Here is a 10,902-nt window from a genome sequence, read left to right as displayed (position 1 = left end):
CTTAGACCACTGCACCACTCAGGAGACTTTAATGACAATGGATTACTGATTTACTACTGGGACTAAATGTTTAGCATCCCATTTTTACTGGATTCATTGAATTTCGTTACCTCAAAAGTTCACTGTAATATAGAATAACCTATTATTTTTAACCCATATTTTAAGTTGGCATAATATGGGCATCGTATGGTATGTCACGGTCATCACACTGGATTAATGATCTACTAAAAACACATATCAAGATCACTGAGATCTAACTGTGAAGCAGTGTGGGTGGGGGTGTGTGTTTGTATGTCATGACTGTAAACACGTCTTTAACCATTTAACATTTGATAAACAGCACCACCTACTGCAGCCTCACTCTACCCGCGATATCAAAGTCATTTTTGAAAAGGCGCGAAAATGAAATAAACGATTTGGTATAATTTGTATTATGGAAGATTTGAATAAGTGTGCTTCAAACTGTTTGCTTGGAATGATTTGTAGCTATCGTCTCTATCTGTGTGTGCATGAGAGCATCCAACTCAGTTTCCCTCCCAGAAAACACGCAATACCGTAAAGTGTTGTGTATTCGCAAATTCAGGAGGAAAATGAAGAGCAAATTATTCTCAAATTCAGGAGGAAACTGAAGAGCAAATTATTCTCAAATTCAGGAGGAAACTGAAGAGCGAATTGCTTTACCGAGTTTTGTGAGTGTCTGCTCACTTGACTGCAGTGTTTGTTAGGTAGCTAAGGTTGGTTAGCCAGCTAACTTCAATTTTAGTAATCATTTACTAAATCATTCAGCCAGTGTGATTACAAATCAAATGTCATTTTGGTTGGCATTTGCTTTAAACTAGCTAGCAAATATCTTGCTTGTAATTTTATCTAGCGATCCAGCTAGATATCATCCCACCCTATTGAGAAAAGCGACGGTAAAATTAATCAGTAAGCTAAAGTTAACCCAATTAGCTCAAATGGCTAACGTTAGCTATTGTTGCCATCGCCACAGCAATGTTAGCTAGCTAAATGTATTAGCAGAATCCAAGTGGATGGATGGTCTATCTATCTCTTTATTAGCAAAACAGTTCAAGTGAAACTCACCCTGTTTGTGAAACTCACCTTTTAACTATTTTGTGCCTCCTCTTTTGAATCCATCTGTAGCCTTCCATGTCAGAACCCAAGTCCTGGCTGTGGTGTTCCATCCCAGAGATGGTCTCAGTGAAGCTGGAGGACTGCAGTCAACCACTGGAACTCAATGTGATTATCAAAGAGGAGAGAGGAGTCATAGAGGAAGAGATGGCGGTCAAAGAGGAGTTGGAGGAGAGAGGAGTGAAAGAGGAGGCGGAGGAGAGAGGAGTCACAGAGGAGGTGGAGGAGAGAGGAGTCACAGAGGAGGTGGAGGAGAGAGGAGTGAAAGAGGAGGTGGAGGAGAGAGGAGTCACAGAGGAGAGAGGAGTCACAGAGGAGGTGGAGGAGAGAGGAGTGAAAGAGGAGGTGGAGGAGAGAGGAGTCACAGAGGAGAGAGGAGTCACAGAGGAGGTGGAGGAGAGAGGAGTGAAAGAGGAGGCGGAGGAGAGAGGAGTCGCAGAGGAGAGAGGAGTCACAGAGGAGGTGGAGGAGAGAGGAGTGAAAGAGGAGGTGGAGGAGAGAGGAGTGAAAGAGGAGGCGGAGGAGAGAGGAGTCACAGAGGAGGTGGAGGAGAGAGGAGTGAAAGAAGAAGAGGAGAACAGGGATGTGTCTGCTCCAGATCTAGAGGAAGAGGAGGAAGAAGTAGATAGTATCAGTGACCCAGGTAAGTTCAGGTGTGGAGTACGGAGAGAGGTTGGTGCCTTGAATCTAGAGGAAGAAGTACAGTGGGGAAAAAAGTATTTAGTCAGCCACCAATTGTGCAAGTTCTCCCACTTAAAAAGATGAGAGAGGCCTGTAATTTTCATCATAGGTACACGTCAACTATGACAGACAAATTGAGAAAAGAAAATCCAGAAAATCACATTGTAGGATTTTTAATGAATTTATTTGCAAATAATGGTGGAAAATAAGTATTTGGTCACCTACAAACAAGCACGATTTCTGGCTCTCACAGACCTGTAACTTCTTCTTTAAGAGGCTCCTCTGTCCTCCACTCGTTACCTGTATTAATGGCACCTGTTTGAACTTGTTATCAGTATAAAAGACACCTGTCCACAACCTCAAACAGTCACACTCCAAACTCCACTATGGCCAAGACCAAAGAGCTGTCAAAGGACACCAGAAACAAAATTGTAGACCTGCACCAGGCTGGGAAGACTGAATCTGCAATAGGTAAGCAGCTTGGTTTGAAGAAATCAACTGTGGGAGCAATTATTAGGAAATGGAAGACATACAAGACCACTGATAATCTCCCTCGATCTGGGGCTCCACGCAAGATCTCACCCCGTGGGGTCAAAATGATAACAAGAACGGTGAGCAAAAATCCCAGAACCACACGGGGGCCTAGTGAATGACCTGCAGAGAGCTGGGACCAAAGTAACAAAGCCTACCATCAGTAACACACTACGCCGCCAGGGACTCAAATCCTGCAGTGCTAGACGTGTCCCCCTGCTTAAGCCAGTACATGTCCAGGCCCGTCTGAAGTTTGCTAGAGTGCATCCGGAAGAGGATTGGGAGAATGTCATATGGTCAGATGAAACCAAAATATAACTTTTTGGTAAAAACTCAACTCGTCGTGTTTGGAGGACAAAGAATGCTGAGTTGCATCCAAAGAACACCATACCTACTGTGAAGCATGGGAGTGAAAACATCATACTTTGGGGCTGTTTTTCTGCAAAGGGACCAGGACGACTGATCCGTGTAAAGGAAAGAATGAATGGGGCCATGTATCGTGAGATTTTGAGTGAAAACCTCCTTCCATCAGCAAGGGCATTGAAGATGAAACGTGGCTGGGTCTTTCAGCATGACAATGATCCCAAACACACCGCCCAGGCAACGAAGGAGTGGCTTCGTAAGAAGCATTTCAAGGTCCTGGAGGCTCCAGATCTCAACCCCATAGAAAATCTTTGGAGGGAGTTGAAAGTCCGTGTTGCCCAGCGACAGCCCCAAAACATCACTGCTCTAGAGGAGATCTGCATGGAGGAATGGGCCAAAATACCAGCAACAGTGTGTGAAAACCTTGTGAAGACTTACAGAAAACGTTTGACCTGTGTCATTGCCAACAAAGGGTATACAGTATAACAAAGTACTGAAAAACTTTTGTTATTGACCAAATACATATTTTCCACCATAATTTGCAAATAAATTCATTAAAAATCCTACAATGTGATTTTCTGGATTTTTTTTCTCTCATTTTGTCTGTCATAGTTGACGTGTACCTATGATGAAAATTACAGGCCTCTCTCATATTTTTAAGTGGGAGAACTTGCACAATTGGTGGCTGACTAAATACTTTTTTTCCCCACTGTAGATAGTATCAGTGACCCAGGTAAGTTCAGGTGTGGAGTACGGAGAGAGGTTGGTGCCTTGGATCTAGAGGAAGAAGTAGATAGTATCAGTGACCCAGGTAAGTTCAGGTGTGGAGTACGGAGAGAGGTTGGTGCCTTGGATCTAGAGGAAGAAGTAGATAGTATCAGTGACCCAGGTAAGTTCAGGTGTGGAGTACGGAGAGAGGTTGGTGCCTTGGGTCTAGAGGAAGAAGTAGATACAGTGGGGGAAAAATGTATTTAGTCAGCCACCAATTGTGCAAGTTCTCCCACTTAAAAAGATGAGAGAGGCCTGTAATTTTCATCATAGGTACACGTCAACTATGACAGACAAAATGAGAAAAAAAATCCAGAAAATCACATTGTAGGGTTTTTAATGAATTTATTTGCAAATTATGGTGGAAAATAAGTATTTGGTCAATAACAAAAGTTTCTCAATACTTTGTTATTATACCCTTTGTTGGCAATGACACAGGTCAAACGTTTTCTGTAAGTCTTCACAAGGTTTTCACACACTGTTGCTGGTATTTTGGCCCATTCCTCCATGCAGATCTCCTCTAGAGCAGTGATGTTTTGGGGCTGTCGCTGGGCAACACAGACTTTCAACTCCCTCCAAAGATTTTCTATGGGGTTGAGATCTGGAGACTGGCTAGGCCACTCCAGGACCTTGAAATGCTTCTTACGAAGCCACTCCTTCGTTGCCCGGGCGGTGTGTTTGGGATCAGTGTGGTCCTCTGTAGCTCAGCTGGTAGAGCACGGCGCTTGTAACGCCAAGGTAGTGGCTTCGATCCCCGGGACCACCCATACACAAAAATGTATGCACGCATGACTGTAAGTCGCTTTGGATAAAAGCGTCTGCTAAATGGCATATTATTATTATTATTATTGTCATGCTGAAAGACCCAGCCACGTTTCATCTTCAATGCCCTTGCTGATGGAAGGAGGTTTTCACTCAAAATCTCACGATACATGGCCCCATTCATTCTTTCCTTTTACACGGATCAGTCGTCCTGGTCCCTTTGTAGAAAAACAGCCCCAAAGCATGATTTTTCCACCCCCATGCTTCACAGTAGGTATGGTGTTCTTTGGATGCAACTCAGCATTCTTTGTCCTCCAAACACGACGAGTTGAGTTTTTACCAAAAAGTTATATTTTGGTTTCATCTGACCATATGACATTCTCCCAATCCTCTTCTGGATCATCCAAATGCACTCTAGCAAACTTCAGACGGGCCTGGACATGTACTGGCTTAAGCAGGGGGACACGTCTGGCACTGCAGGATTTGAGTCCCAAGCGGCGTAGTGTGTTACTGATGGTAGGCTTTGTTACTTTGGTCCCAGCTCTCTGCAGGTCATTCACTAGGTCCCCCCGTGTGGTTCTGGGATTTTTGCTCACCGTTCTTGTGAACATTTTGACCCCACGGGGTGAGATCTTGCGTGGAGCCCCAGATCGAGGGAGATTATCAGTGGTCTTGTATGTCTTCCATTTCCTAATAATTGCTCCCACAGTTGATTTCTTCAAACCAAGCTGCTTACCTATTGCAGATTCAGTCTTCCCAGCTTGGTGCAGGTCTACAATTTTGTTTCTGGTGTCCTTTGACAGCTCTTTGGTCTTGGCCATAGTGGAGTTTGGAGTGTGACTGTTTGAGGTTGTGGACAGGTGTCTTTTATACTGATAACATGTTCAAACAGGTGCCATTAATACAGGTAACGAGTGGAGGACAGAGGAGCCTCTTAAAGAAGAAGTTACAGGTCTGTGAGAGCCAGAAATCTTGCTTGTTTGTAGGTGACCAAATACTTATTTTCCACCATAATTTGCAAATAAATTCATTAAAAATTCTACAATGTGATTTTCTGGATTTTTTTCCCTCAATTTGTCTGTCATAGTTGACGTGTACCTATGATGAAAATTATAGGCCTCTCTCATCTTTTTAAGTGGGAGAACTTTCACAATTGGTGGCTGACTAAATACTTTTTTTCCCCACTGTAGTATCAGTGACCCAGGTAAGTTCAGGTGTGGAGTACGGAGAGAGGTTGGTGCCTTGGATCTAGAGGAAGAAGTAGATAGTATCAGTGACCCAGGTAAGTTCAGGTGTGGAGTACGGAGAGAGGTTGGTGACTTGGCGACCACAGGGGATTCCAAAACTATTATTGTGGGAAGTTAGCCCAGCTTCTCGACGGAGATTGTATACTCTGTGTAGCAGTATACCACTAACCAACTGTGCAACTCTTTTACTGTTTGGCGACGCTTTTCCCAAGTCAGAGTGTATATCTGTGATCTGTGGATCGTTGTAAGTCGTTTGCATCGCCCGAGCGGTGCCCAATAATTAATCAAATCTGCTGTTAATCAACTCTTAGATGCTACCACCCCCCCCCCCCCCCACAAATATAATCAAAATCAAACATGGATTCTTTGTGTTCTTACTTTGCACGCACACTTGTCTGTGTTTCACACCTGTTTGTCTAATCAGCCTGGCAATATGGGAACCGTAGTGAAAACGTCTGAGTGCAAAGCCAGAACAAAACATTGGCATCCATATTAGATTTTGATTTGGGGAGGGGGGTAATATCTAAAAACTGGATTTAATAGTTTCTTGTTCACAGCTCTGTTCCTGATTCTAACCCCATATATGTTTATATTCCCACAGGAGAGAGCTCCAACCCAGGTTCAGACAGTGAGCCCAGTTCCACAGCTTCAGGAAACCATAAACAACACAGACAGAGGAACTCAAGACAGAAACATCACCACTGCATGGACTGCTCCACTAGTTTCTATGAGCCAGAGGAGTTGAGAAGGCACACTTGTAGGCCCCACCCCTGCTCAGATTGCAGAGGCAGTTTCGTGTGTCCAACTCACCTCATACCACACAAAAATACTATCAAAAGAAAGAAAACTTACCCATGTGGTCAATGTGGGAAGAGTTTTCAGACCCCAAGCAGCTTGAAGAAGCACCAGCTTACTCACACAGGAAAGAAGTCGTACCACTGCTCCCAGTGTAGGAAGACTTTCAGTTGGTCATTCAATTTGAAGAGGCATCAGAGAATACATACAGGAGATAAGCCTTTCCACTGCTTCCAATGTGGGAAGAGCTTCCGTATGGAAGGACATCTAAAGGAACACATGAGAATACACACAGGAGACAAGCCGTACCACTGCTCTCAGTGTGGGAAGAGCTTTGGTCGGGCAGGAGCTCTGAAGACACACCAGCTAACTCACACAGGAGAGAAGCCGTACCATTGCTCTCAGTGTGGGAGGAACTTCAGTCAGGCAGGACACCTGAAGACACACCAGCGAACTCACTCAGGAGAGAAGCCGTACCACTGCTCTGTTTGTGGGATGAATTTTCCTCTTTTACAGACCTTAAGTAGACACCAGCTTACTCACACAGGAAATATGCATTACCACTGCTCCCAGTGTGGGAAGAGCTTCAGTCAGCCAGGACGCCTGAGGGCACACCAGTTAACTCACACAGGAGAGAAGCGTTACCACTGCCTTCAATGTGGTAAAAGTTTCAATCATTCATCAAATATGACGGCACACCAGTCAACTCACACAGGAGAGAAGCCTTACCACTGCTCTCAGTGTGGGAAGAGCTTCAGTCTGGCAAGATACCTGAAGAAACATTGGCGAACTCACACAGGAGAGAAGCCGTACCACTGCCCTCAATGTGGGAAGAGTTTCCGTCAGTCATCACATCTGAGGGCACACCAGTTAACTCACAAAGGAGAGAAGCCCTGTACCACTTCTCTCAGTGTGCAAAGATCTTCAGCCAGACAGCAGACCTAAAGAGACACCAGCTAAATCCATGTGACACACATTTTTAGCCCGATCTACAGGCTCCCGATCAGATCCCGGTGCATTTTTCCAAATCGGAGTAAACCCGGAGTAAAACCTAGCGCGGCAGCCCGTAAAGTGTTAATATGTACCTGATTCCCAGTTGATGGCTCTCGCGGGCTCCCAGGCACTCTACAGGCACTTACGGCATCCCATTAATTTTCTAACATGTTGAATATATTCTGCCTCAAATCGGCCATTATCACTAAGTGTGAGCAGTGCTCAGAGCAGTTAGGAGACATGTCCCACCGTCTGCCAATCAGCTGTTCAGAACTATAAAGGTTCTCTACCTCACAAGTTCATATCAATGGCACCAAAAAGAAAACAAGATAGGGTGTACTCTGTTTGTTTGGTAACTCGGTAGCTAGCTCAAGCTGGCTAACGTTAGCCACACCTCATGCTCTTCAAGGACGTTGTGGCTGTGTTATCTAGTGGGAACACGTTATGTTGTGTTCTAACTGGTCTCCAGTAGTTGGGCTCTAGCATGCCTATCATAACCGTGCTGGTTGGCTAGGCTAATAGCTAATGTTAGCTGGCTGACTCACTTGCTGATAACTGCATATAGCCAACATTTTCTGAGAATTGGTTAGATGGTAGGGCTGGGCAGTATACCGTATTTTACTATATACCGATATTGATGAAAGGACCGGTTTGGGTTTTTACATTACCTTCTATAACGGTATTTTAATGTTTGGTTTGTTAAATGTGATACGCCGTGTGTAACGTCCATTTTGGATCCTTTACTCCGCTCTCCCTCTCTCTCTATGCCGCATTCCACACAGACCTAGCCCCGCCCCCTGTCACTCGAGGCGGATTTGTTGTTGCTCGACCGCGAGACACTTGGGTCCAGTCTACACGGTCAATGAAGCAACATGCAACAATGTTGATGACAACGATGCGGTTGTTTTAGTTTTGCATCTTAATATAAATCCACTGGCGTTCTATAATTACACGAATAGTTTCTTACATCTGCAAACAGCTAGTTTGTCTTTTCTTAGCAAGTTGTGGCTAAATTGTGTTAGCCGCTAGCTAGCTAATAAATGTACTGAGTCAGAGCAAACGTAGCTAGCGTAGCTAACGTAGCAGTGTAGGCCTAGATCAGCATGTTGTTTGTGAAACAGTATCTTCTAAACCAAAGAGGATTAGCATGAATATGTTAGCTACATGAAGTAGCTCCTCCCTGGCATTTCCATTCGTTGTCATGTCAAACAACACTTTATTCAAAGTGCCCACTATTATATTATAACTATAGAATTAGAATAATCGGTCTATTTCCATGATTTCAACGGTTCCCCCTAGTGTTTTTGATCAAAATCAGAAGTCAAATCGCAATTGCAACATTTGGTTAAAAATAAGGCCTAGATTTTTTGGGGGGCCAATATCGTGCAGCCCTGTGTGGCAGTGTAGAAATGATCTCAAATTAGTGCAGGAAATGCAGGAAATTCTATTTGATGAAAGTTGAATTGTACAGTATAAAACAATGAGAATGGAGAATGTTTGTGTCGCCACCCTCGGGTCGCCCACTACTCATGAAGCAAATGCCGTCAAATACCGTCATATTATATTTTGGCCACATCGCCCAGCCCTATTAGATGGCGTTATGTATTATCAAAACTTTGGTTTACTTTAATGTAGCTTGTAAGCTAGGTGTTGATAGCAACTGGCTGACTCATTCAGTGCTAATGTAACGTTAGCAGGCTGGTAGGGCTAACGCTAGCAGGTGTAGAGGAGCAATGATTTAACACATCCACGCCAGACGTCAACCACAGTGAGAATACACAAGGGAGCTCTCCACTGGCCAGAGAACAAAGGAAGAGGGGGAGGGGCCTCTCCCAGCAGGAGTCGTCCATCCCTTCTTTTGCTCAGCTCACACCTCTACATCAAAGCTCCTCCCATCACAAAGCTCCTCCCATCAGCTCAAAGGGCGGCAAGTTTAACCAAATGGTGCTCAGACGGCCTGCCGGAGATATGGACATAGCAGTTCTTACGTAGTCACCGTCGCTCTTCAACACAGCCAGGGAACTTCTCCATTGGAGAACCATACACTGGACGCAAAAGTGTCTCAAACTCTCTTATTTCCTCAAGCAAACCGTGTAAACGGACTGAAAATGACATGGTTAAAAGTGTTGATGTTGTGTAGTAAGATACCATTTTAGAATGTGTGTGTGATTTTTATGACAATTAACAGGTATTACCCTTAGTCGTCCACGGTAACAGTATACTGTTTGGTATCTGTGATCAGTCTTCACACAGGCGGTGGAAGACATTATGAATACCACACATTCAGTTTATAGTTCTGGACAGGAAGAGGTGAGGCCTCCCGTCAGGAGAGCTGTGATTGGCTCAAGGTGAGGGGATAGCATTCGTCGCTTGCATTGTTCTGTGACTTATGGCAGGGCATTGAGTTAATCAATTGTCCACATAACTGGAGGGTACTTTGTACACTCTCATAATGTCTTCCACCGCCTGTTAATACTAAATTGTAATTATTTTGCACTATGGCCTATTTATTACCTTACCTCCATAACTTACTACATTTGCACACACTGTATATATATTTTATGTTGTATTTTTGACTTTATGTTGTGTTTACCCCATATGTAACTCTGTGTTGTTGTTGTTGTTTTTTATCGCACTGCTTTGCTTTATCTTGGCCAGGTCGCAGTTGTAAATGAGAACTTGTTCTCAACTGGTTTACCTGGTTAAATAAAGGTGAAATAAAAATAAATAAATGCCACTCCTTTTGTTCAGATGGCGAACAGCCGTATGGTTGCTGTCATTTATGGACCACACAATCATTGTTGAGTTGAGGAAAGACTGACTGTGTCACTAATTGTTTTTATAAGAATGTGTTGGAAATTCCAAATTGCATAGTCAACTACATATACACAGCACTGACACACACACTTACCCCACCAGACATGCCACCAGGGGTCTTTTCACAGCACTGACACACACACTTACCCCACCAGACATGCCACCAGGGGTCTTTTCACAGCACTGACACACACACTTACCCCACCAGACATGCCACCAGGGGTCTTTTCACTGTCCCCAGGTCCAGAACAAATTGAAGGAAATGTACAGTATTATACAGAGCCATGAGTGCATGCAACTCCCTTCCATCTCATATAGCGCAAGTGAACCGCAAACCTGGTTTCAAAAAACAAATAAAGCAACACCTGGCGGCACAACGCCTCTCCCCCATGTGACCTACTTGTTGTGTGTATGTACTGATGTATGTGTAACTGATAGATGCACACACACTACATGTTAATGTTTTTAAATGTATGTAAATTGTAAAGTATTTTGTCTGTGATGTCTTTTTCGTTATGTGCCGGACCCCAGTAAGACTAGCTGTCGCCGTTGACGTCAGCTAATGGGGATCCTAATAAATAAAATACAATCTTAGGCCCTCTAATCCCCCATTCCCTGTGTGTGACTCTGATTCTGTAGCCATTCACATTAGTACATAATTTTGCCATCACAATCTCCATTAATTCATCCTGTACATGTATTGTTTTAGCCTGGTTATTTCTAAATATATCCTATTTGTTTATGGAACATATCTACTGTATCCAAGAATGTCATTTCAAGAGCTTAATTGCCTTCAGAATTATACGTTCAGAAA

The 10,902-nt window shown here is 43.8% G+C and overlaps 1 protein-coding gene across 1 annotated transcript; it reads left to right on the top strand.

Annotated features, from left to right (window-relative positions):
- Positions 1-1,592: 1,592 nt before the first annotated feature.
- LOC311124690 (uncharacterized protein) lies at positions 1,593-10,657 on the top strand. Its single transcript, XM_084198794.1, has 2 exons — positions 1,593-1,774; positions 6,085-10,657. Exon 2 carries the CDS (start codon positions 6,189-6,191, stop codon positions 7,221-7,223), a length of 1,035 nt encoding a protein of 344 aa, XP_084054920.1. The 5' UTR covers positions 1,593-1,774; positions 6,085-6,188; the 3' UTR covers positions 7,224-10,657.
- Positions 10,658-10,902: the final 245 nt, after the last annotated feature.

This window comes from Coregonus lavaretus (assembly GCF_964263955.1).
Source record: "Coregonus lavaretus genome assembly, contig: HAP1_SCAFFOLD_79, whole genome shotgun sequence".
In the NCBI taxonomy this organism is placed as follows: Eukaryota; Metazoa; Chordata; class Actinopteri; order Salmoniformes; family Salmonidae; genus Coregonus; species Coregonus lavaretus.
This window is presented reverse-complemented; position numbering and strand designations above follow the sequence as displayed.

Coding starts and splice junctions, on each gene's coding strand:
- LOC311124690 (XM_084198794.1), top strand. CDS start 6,189: ATGGACTGCTCCACTAGTTTCTATGAGCCAGAGGAGTTGAGAAGGCAC.